The sequence below is a fragment of the Hibiscus syriacus genome, unplaced genomic scaffold (assembly GCF_006381635.1).
Source record: "Hibiscus syriacus cultivar Baekdansim isolate YM2019G1 unplaced genomic scaffold, ASM638163v2 tig00112738_pilon, whole genome shotgun sequence".
Taxonomy (NCBI): Eukaryota; Viridiplantae; Streptophyta; class Magnoliopsida; order Malvales; family Malvaceae; genus Hibiscus; species Hibiscus syriacus.
Genome location: NW_024063392.1, coordinates 4,245,767 through 4,255,619, shown reverse-complemented (window position 1 = coordinate 4,255,619; position 9,853 = coordinate 4,245,767). Strand labels below are relative to the sequence as shown.

General features: G+C 33.8%; 1 protein-coding gene across 1 annotated transcript; it reads left to right on the top strand.

Annotated features, from left to right (window-relative positions):
• The first annotated feature begins 2,032 nt into the window (after positions 1-2,032).
• Positions 2,033-3,382, top strand: LOC120183052. The gene is made up of 3 exons (XM_039187847.1): positions 2,033-2,393; positions 2,667-2,762; positions 3,138-3,382. Exons 1-3 carry the CDS (start codon positions 2,033-2,035, stop codon positions 3,380-3,382), a joined length of 702 nt encoding a protein of 233 aa, XP_039043778.1.
• Positions 3,383-9,853: the final 6,471 nt, after the last annotated feature.

Genomic DNA, 9,853 nt, shown 5'->3' with positions numbered 1-9,853 from the left:
TTTATTTTTGATTAAAGGTTCCACCCATTTTTATATTAATGACGGTTTAATTTTTCAATTATCGTATAAAGGTACATGTTTTGAAAAGTCAATATGACACCTCAGATTTGTATCCGGGTCAGATACGGGTTGGGGGTGTTACATTTAATGGTATCAAAGCTAAGGTTTAGCCGATTCTAGGAATAAACCGAAGTCAAAAGTGTTTTAAAAAGTATACATGTCAACTAAAGAGTGAAAAATTCTCATCTGATAGTGTAATGAATATGTTGTCTTAGCTAATAGAGTTAAATGTTATTATCTTATTAGATGTCGATTACGAGAGCTCCCGAAGTGAAGCAGGAGATGAAAGACAAGAAGGTAGTAGTAATTCACCTGCCCTGGCCAGGCAAGGTGAAGAGCAGACACCTCAAGGAGTGTTTGTACAAGATCAGAGAGTGTTTTTAGGATGTTGGATGCTATTCTGATGCGTTTCCAACTGTCTGTTCCCTCAACTCCTAGAATGAATATCGCGAAAAAGTTGAAAAGATTATGAGCTCCTGAATTCAAGGGTGAAGCTGAGGAAGGTCATGTTGTTGCGGACCTTTGATTAAATAACGTTAAGATCATGTTGGAGAGTCTCCACTGTTCTGAAGTGGAGATGTTAGATAGAGTGGTCTCTTTGCTATGAGGGCAAGCTCGGGTATGGTGGACTAATGTCACCATGAGAATGTCGAGTGACCAAGTGACATTGTCTTTGTTCCTATAAGAGTTTAAGCACAAGTATATTGGGGACCAGTTTATTAAGCAAATGAAGCAAGAATTTCTGAGCCTGAAACAAGGGAATTGTACTGTGTATGAGTACGAGTGTGAATTCAATAAGCTGGGTAGATTTTCTGTTGAGCTGGTTCCGACTAAAAAAAATGTTTGTGATTGGTTTGTTGAGGGCTTACGCCCAGGTTGAAAGAATTATTAATAGTTTTAAATTATCCCCATTCCAAGAAGTGGTTAACAGTGCTAAAGCTCTTGAGAGAAGTTAGAATGATAGGTTTGGAGAACAAAAAGCTCAGATGTCCAAGAGAGATGATGCTTTGTTGAGTTCATCACCATCAAAGAGGGGCAAAGATTCTGATTTTTGATCTTAGGCGAGATATGTGTCAGCTGCATGGCTGTCAGAGGATCAAATCCATCGAGAGTAAGACAGACTCAATCAGTAGGGCCTAGAGCTAAAAGATTGAATCCGAGTCAATTGAGACAGTGTTAACATTGTGTAAAGAATCATACCAGAGTTTTTTAGGTAGTTTCCGGAGCCTGTTTTAGATGTGGGGACACTAGACATTTTATCAATGATTGTCCAATGATGATGATGAGAGAGCCTGCATAATCTGAACGACATGTTTCGATATATCAAAAAGGTAGGGGACAAGAAAGGAATCAGTCTGAATCGTCTATTCAACTTGAGATGTGTTCTATTTCCTGAGTTTACAATATTAAGACCAATGAAGATCGGATGATCTGGAGGTCATTGTAGGTACTTTTCACTTATGCACTAAATTTGTTTTGGTATTGATTGATCTGGGTTCAACTATTCATATATTAGTAGCAAGTTGGTGGGAGAGTTGAGAATCCAACTAGAAGCAACAAGTAACAATGTGATAGTGACTAACCCATTAGGGTATAATGCTTGGGTAAATCGAGTGTGTCGAGGGTGTCCCACAAGGATTCAGGGAATTGAATTCCCTGCTAATATGATGGAATTACCCTTTCATGAATTTGAAGTAATTCTGGGTATGGATTGGTTATATCATTATCATGCCAATATTAACTGTAAACTGAAGAGAGTAATTCTGGGTATGGATTGGATCATAAGTGATTGTGATCAGTTAAGAAGTTATAGTTGCAATGATGTCAAGGTTTCATTGCTAATGTAATTGATACTCATGTTAAGAAAAGAGGACTAGAGGATATTTCGACGGTCAGAGAATTTCCTAATGTTTTTCCAGCTGAGTTACCAATATTACCTCCAGATAGGGAAGTTTAGTTTTAAATTGAGGTAATGCCTAGAACAACACCGATTGCAATGACCCCTTATCAAATGGCTCTGAAAGAATTGAGTGCGTTAAAGACTCACTTACAACAGTTATTGGATAAGGGATTTATCAGACCTAATATGTCACATTGGGGAGATTCAGTATTGTTTGTAAAGAAGAAAGATGGGTCTATGCGTCTCTGCATTGAATATCAACAGCTCAACAAGGTAACAATCAAGAACAAGTATCATTTCCCCATAATCGATGATTTGTTTGATCAGTTAAAAGTAGCATTAGTATTCTCTAAGATCGATTTGCGCTATGGTTATCATCAATTGAAGATTCAGGAAATAGACATTCCAAATACGACTTTTAGGATGAGATATGGTCATTATGAATTTATCGTTATGTTGTTTGGGTTAACTAATGCACCTGTTGCGTTTATGGATCTAATGAATAAAGTATTTCAACCCTATCTTGATAAGTTCATGGTTATCTTCATCGATGATATTCTGGTTTATTCAAAGTATAATGAAGAGCATGACGCAAATCTTAAAATAGTACTTCAAACTTTATGAGATAAAAAGCTATATGATAAACTGTCTAAGTGTGAGTTTTGGTTAACTGAAGTGATATTTCTTGGTCATGTGGTATTTTTAGATGGGATTTGGGTATATCCTCAAAAGATAAAAGCAATATTAGATTGGGAAATTCCAAATAATGTGTCAGGAGTTCAGAGTTTCCTAGGTCCTGCAGGTTATTATCGAAGGTTCGTTAAAAACTTTTCGATGATAGCCTTGCCTTTGACTAAGTTAATGAGGAAAAATGTATCTTTTTCTTGGACCCATGAATGTCAAGAGAGTTTTAAAGCATTAAAGGGAATTTTGACAGAAGCTCCAGTATTAGTCTAACTCGAATCTGGCAAGAACTATGTGGTTTACAATGGCGCGTCCTATAATGGCTTGGGATGTGTATTGATGCAAGAAGGTAAAGTAATGACATATGCATCGAGGAAATTGAAACTACATGAGAAGAATTATCTGACACATGATTTTGAGTTGGTTGTAGTAGTATTTGCTCTCAAGATATGGCGTCAGTACTTATATGCTGAACGTTGTTACTTTTATACAGATTACAAGAATTTGAAGTATTTGATGATTCAAAAAGGGTTAAATTTGAGGCAGCGAAGATGGGTTGAGTTCCTCAAAGATTATGATGTGGTAATTGACTTTCATCCCAGAAAAGAAAATGTGATAGTTGATGCTTTGATTCGGAAAACGTTCTCAGCTTTACAAGCTTTAGATGTGAAGTTATCATTAAATGGAGGTGGTGCATTATGTGCAGAATTAAAACTTAAGCCTACACTATTGGATTGAATTAAAGACTTACAAGATAAATATGGTATGTGTTTGAAAAGAAGGGAACAAGTGAAAAATGAGGAGAGTAAGGATTTTGAAGTTAAGTCCGATGATAATTTGTATTATCGGGGAATACTGGTGATTCCATAACATGAGGAATTAAAGAATGACTTGTTATCAGAAACTCAATATAGTCCTTTGATGATGCAACCAGGTGGAAACAAGATGTACAAGGATCTTGAAAGTCGTTATTGGTGGCCAGGAATAAAAAAAGCATTACGGAATTTGTGTCCAAGTGTTTGACGTGTCAACAAGTTAAAGCTGAGCATCAAGTTCCTTCAGGATTGTTACAACCAATCTCCATTCCTCAGTGGAAATGGGAGAATGTGGCGATGGATTTTATAGCATGGTTACCTTTGACTTCGAACAAAAGAGATTCAATTTAGGTGATAGTTGATCTATTGACCAAGTAAGCACATTTTATTTCCTTTCGAGCTGATTTCTCTATGGATAAGTATGCTAAATTTTATATCAAAGAGATTATTCGATTTTATGGTGTACATATTTCGATTGTTTCTGACCGAGATCCAGGATTCACATCAAGATTTTAGAAGACTTTGCATGGAGCCTTAGGAACTTGATTGAACTTTAGTACAACCTTTCACCTTTAAAACGATGGACAGTCTGAGAGAACTATTCAAATTTTGGAAGATATGTTAAGAGCTTGTGTAATCGAGTTCAAAGGATCTTGGGAAAAGTATTTGCCACTTGCCGAATTTGCTTACAACAATAGTTATCAGTCAAGCATTAAGATAACTCCCTATGAAGCTTTATACGGGAGAAAATGCCGTACACCATTGAACTGGCATGAGCTCAAGGATCGGGATATTCTTTGTCCTGACTTGATTATGGAAGTAGAAGAAAAAGTTCAAGAGATTCAACATAATCTCAAAGTGGCATCCGATAGGCAGAAGTCTTATGTTGATTTAAAGAGGAAATAGATTGAGTTTGAAGTTGGAGATAAAATATTTCTAAAAGTATCTCCGTGGAAAAAAGTTTTACATTTTGGCCGAAAATGAAAACTTAGTCCCAGATTTATTAGGTCATATGAGATTGTTAAGAGAGTGAAACTAGTGGCATATCAATTAGCTTTGCCACCATAAAAGAAGAAGATTCATAATGTTTTCCATATTTCAATGCTTCGAAGATATCGATCTGATCATTCTCATATCATTGCACCAGATGAGATAGAAGTTCAACCTGACTTGACTTATAAGAAAGAACCAGTGCAGATTTTGGAATATGAAGTTAAGCAGTTAAGGAATAAAATGATTACGTTGGTTAAAGGTTTGTGGAGGAATCATAAAGTAGAGGAATCAGCATGGGAACGTGAAGAAGATCTGCGTAGATAATTTCCCCATCTTTTTGTGCAATGAAAATTTGAGGACGAATTTTTTAAGGTGGGGAGATTTGTAACATCCAAAAACTGGGCTAGGGACTAAAGTATAAGATTTTAAAACTTTGTGACTAATTTCACAAAATTGAAAAGTTTGGGGAGTTAATTTAAAATTATTGGTGTAGGTTGATTTATAAAGTTTGAAAGAGGAAGGGGCATAATGGTCAGCAAGGAAATGAATTTAAAATTCATTTATTGGGTATTATATATCCACGTGGAAGGGAAATGAGGGGTAAAAAGGAAATACAAAATTCTCTCCATCTTTCTTCTTCTCTTCTCTATCGTGAGCTCCATAACTAAGGTAATAATTCTTTCGGTTGGTTATTTATTGTAAGCTATGAGTGGCTTGGATTCTTGGAGTATTAGGAAAGCTTGAGAAAGCTTAAAGAGAAGTATAAACTAAAAGAATTACAAGTTATGGGTGATTAAGTAAAGGGGCTTTTGAGTGAATTGATGAGAAAGAGTTATTAAATGGATTTTGAAGTCATATTTGACTTGTCATAAACTGAAATAAGAAATCTAAAGTGTTAGATATGAATTTGGGACATGTTGTTTAATTGGTATGATTTTGGGTTCCAAGTATTCTAGTGAGATATTGGATATTTAGATGTGTTAAAGTGATATAAATTGATTTGAATAAGTGTAGTTGAATTTAAAGGCTTTAAAGGAGAGTAAAGTGAGAAATTTAGCTAAGCTTTGGGAAATTTTCAGGTTAAAATGAGTAAGTTCTGGGCAAGGGGTATTGGCAAAATGAGTAAAATCTGGGTTGGATATCGATACTGTAAGAACAATATCGATACCATAAAGTAAAATTTGATGAATGCTTTAATCAGTATCGATACCGAAAGAGTAGCATCGATATCAAGGGTATCGATACTAATGGAAATATATCGGTACCATTTTTAGAAATATAATTCCATAATCTAGAAATGGTATCGATACTGAAGTAAAGTATTGATACCACAGTGAGGAAGTATCAGTACTGTACCTTGGGTACCGATACTAATCAAATCGAAATTGAGAATTAAGTGCTTCGTTTAGCCTATGTTATTAAGGATTGATTATTGTTAAACAAATTTATGATATTTATAGCAATCGTATTATTGTGTAGATATTGAACGAATGCAAGTTCAGAACGATTCTAAAACATAAGATCAATAAAGAGTTCTAAGTGTTTATCTTGACTAAGTGAGGCTAAGGTGAGTGCATATTACTATATTATAAGATTATATGGAAATAAGACTTGCGATGAGTCTATTTCCAATGTTTTGATTTCATGATTTCATGAATACTAGTTTATTGTTGGCATGGTTTATATGTGTACATAAATACAAGCATATGCCTAAGTGTTATATGCATTGTTCTACATGATGTATGTGTTACATGTCATCCTACGTGTTACATGACCTATGTGATTACATGAAAAAATGATATAAGCTATGTGGCGTTGAACTACATGATTATGTGAAAATATGATATAAGTTATGTGACATGGTCTATGTGACTAATTGACTATATGATATAAGCTATGTGAAATGGTATAAATGATAGAGCCCAAAAGTATGTCATATGAGAGCTAAAGGAATAATTGGCATGCCAAGAGTCGAGGGTTCTACGCTGTCCTTCAGGAAAATTTTACGTGGCCATTCGGAACATTTCTACGCGGTCCTTTGGGACAATGCTATATGGCACTTCGGTGAAATTTCTACGCTGTACTTCGGTGCAATTTATATGAGTTGTAGTGACAACATTAGTTCAATACCTCAATGCTCTAACATACCTTAAGTTCTCAATGATGTATGTAAAACTATGTTTCGATATAACAAATTAAGCCAAAATGTTTTTTTGGACTTGAATTGAATTTATTCAAAGTTTTTCAAAGATTTCAAAAATAATTCAAAGTTCGTTTAAATTGGAATTGAGCACAAAATAGAAAGCAGTACCGATATTGTTCTTTTCAGTATCGATACCACATGAACGGTATCGATACTGTTCTTATGGTATCGATACCATAGGCAAAGGTAATATCGATACCATCAAGGTAGTATCGATACTACCATGAAGGCTCGTATTCCAGAATGCAAAATTGGTACCGATACCATGTAAGGGTATCGATATCATAGTGCAAAGTAGAAGCGATACCCCTTAGAGAATATCGATACTACAAGGCTCTAACGGCTAGCAACGACTAACTAAATTTGAATTTAACAAAGGTAGTACCGATACCCCATAGTGGAGTACTAATACTTCTAGTTCTGGATAACCTTATTTTGCAGAAAATTAATCCTCAATGGCTCCAAAACATCCCCAACTGTTATATACGACTTTAAACTCATTCCAACCTATAAAAACAAGTTGATGACACTTGAAGAAGGAAGAGAACACCTATCCAAGCAATTAAACACAAAAGAAGAGTTTTTCAATCTTATTTCATCTTTCTATTGTAAATATATTTTTCTTATGAGCTTAATTCTTGTAAACAGCTACCTTAGAGAGGTTTTCTTGTTTACATTTTGTTTCATTGTAAAGGGATTTTGGTTCTAGCTTAGCCTGCTAAAAGCTAGGAAAAGGTTCTAGTTTAGCCCGTGAAAAACTAGGGAGTTTGTAAAGGTTGTCTATTTGTCCTGTAAAAAGAAAGAACAAATTAGTGAATTTGTTAGAAAATCCTTGGTGAGGAGCTAAGGTAATGGATGTAGACTTGGTTGAGAAGTCAAACCACTATAAATCGCTGGTAATTTTCTATCTTTCAATCTCCTTACTCCCTAAATACAAGGACTGACTCGACCCCTCTTAACGAACCCTTTCGGTTGTCGATTTGAGTTTCCACAAATCCTAATAATTGGTATCAGAGCTTAACTCGTTAGAAGGTTTAACCACCTTGAGACGATCCTCAAAGAAGATCTACCAATTTCTGAAACAACAGAGAAGATGGCTTCTACCTTCGGCTCGTTCAACATGGAAGACTCCCTACCAACTGACAATCCTCCATACTTTAATAGAGCCAACTACCGACATTGGAAGAAATTAATGAAGTTATTTATCCAAGCCAATGATCTTGATGCATGGGAGATGATCGAGAACATATACTCTTCTCCAAAGAAGAAGGAGAAGAAGTGGAGTGACCAAGAACGAAAGAAAGCTCAACAAAATGTCAAGGCCATACATATGGTGTTTTGTGCATTTGGTCCTGAAATCTATGAAGGAGTTTCTTCGTGTTCAAGTGCCAAGGAGCTTTGGAATAAGCTCGAGGAAATCCATGGAAACAAGAAAGAAGAACCAACAAAGGTGGTGTCTTTAATGGCTCGTCAAGAGCCCGAGGTATCTTCTAACTCAAATGAATTAAATTCATGTTCTTTTGATGAGTTACAATATGCTTATAATGTGTTTTATTTGGGATATAAGACCATGAATTCCAAATATAAGAAATTCATTTCAAAACATAAAAATAAAAATAGTTTGGTTTTGAATGAAAAAGTTGATTTTGAAAATCAAAATGAAATTTTCCAAATTAATTTAGAGGTTTCAAAAGTCAAAATCAATGATTTAGAAAAAGAAAATTTTGATTTAAAAGTTAAGTTTGAAAGCTTAACAAAAGAAAAAGAAATAATTTCTAAAAACAGCTCATTATGTTTAAAAATGGCAAAATACTCACATTGTCATTTTCATGGTCATTTGGAACATACTTGTCCTTTAAAGAAAGGAAAACGTTTTAAAATTAGACAAGTATGGGTTCCTAGGGGAACAAGGGGCATTGAAACTAACTTCCAAGGATCCAAAGCAATTTGGATACCAAAATCGAAATAAATGTCTCTTGTAGGTGTGTGGGGGCAATGGTGATGAAAGTGAAGATATTCAAATACTCTAGTCACACGTTGAAAAAGGAATGGGTAACCTCTAAGCTTAATGCTTTTGATTTTGGTTATTTGGTTGCTCATTTGAGTTTAAGTATGCATGAGTTTTGATTTTAAATGATTATGCATTGTTTTTAATCTCATGTATGTTGAAAAACATTTTATGATAAACTTTAATGTATGTTGAAAAATGTTTTATGATAAACATTTTAAAGTTTTAATGATTTTTCATAAATTTTAGTTCATCATAATGAATTTTGGTAAAAAGTGATTTAAATGCAAAAGATATCTCTCTAACAATTGATATCAACTTTTTAAATACATTGATTTTACAAATTTTAAATTTTTGACCTAAATTTGAATGTTTATGCATGTGTTTTTAAATACAAAAGATATCTCTCTAACAATTGATATCAAATTTTTCAAATGCATAACATTTTTGGAAAACTTTATGCATATGCACTTAACTTCAATAATTGGTATTGCATAAAGTATTTTAGACTTTGATATATTGAATTTCATGTGCTATTAACATGTTTGTTATTCTTTGTTGAAATTCAATTCTGTTTAAGTGTCAAGATTTTAAAGTCAAATTTTGTTTGGAATGCACTTTTTGAGGGGGAGCTTTGATTTTTCAAATGTTTTTTAAAATGTCAAATTTACTACTTACTCTCTAATGTTATTTTAGAACTTTAAAGATTGAATTATTTTTTATATAACAAAAAAGGGGAGAAGTATAGTTTGAAAAAATCAATTTCTTAATGAAAAAGGGGTAGCTGAACATTTTCATATATTTTCCAACAATTGGTATCTTTTTATTAAACATTTTATTAAGGGGGAGTTTTGCCAAAAACAATTTTTCAAATGTTTTGTTATATCAAAAAGGGGGAGCTTGTAAAACTATGTTTCAATATCACAAATTAAGGAACAATGTTTTTTTAGGCTTGAATTGAATTTATTCAAAAATTTTCAAAGATTTCAAAAATAATTCAAAGTTCATTTAAATTGGAATTGAGCACAAAATACAAAGAAGTACTGATATTGTTCTTTACAGTATCAATACCACATGAATGGTACCGATACTGTTCTTATGGTATCGATACCATAGGCAAAGGTTGTACCGATACCATCAAGGTAGTATATATACTACCATGAAGGCTCATATTCTAGAATGAAAAATTG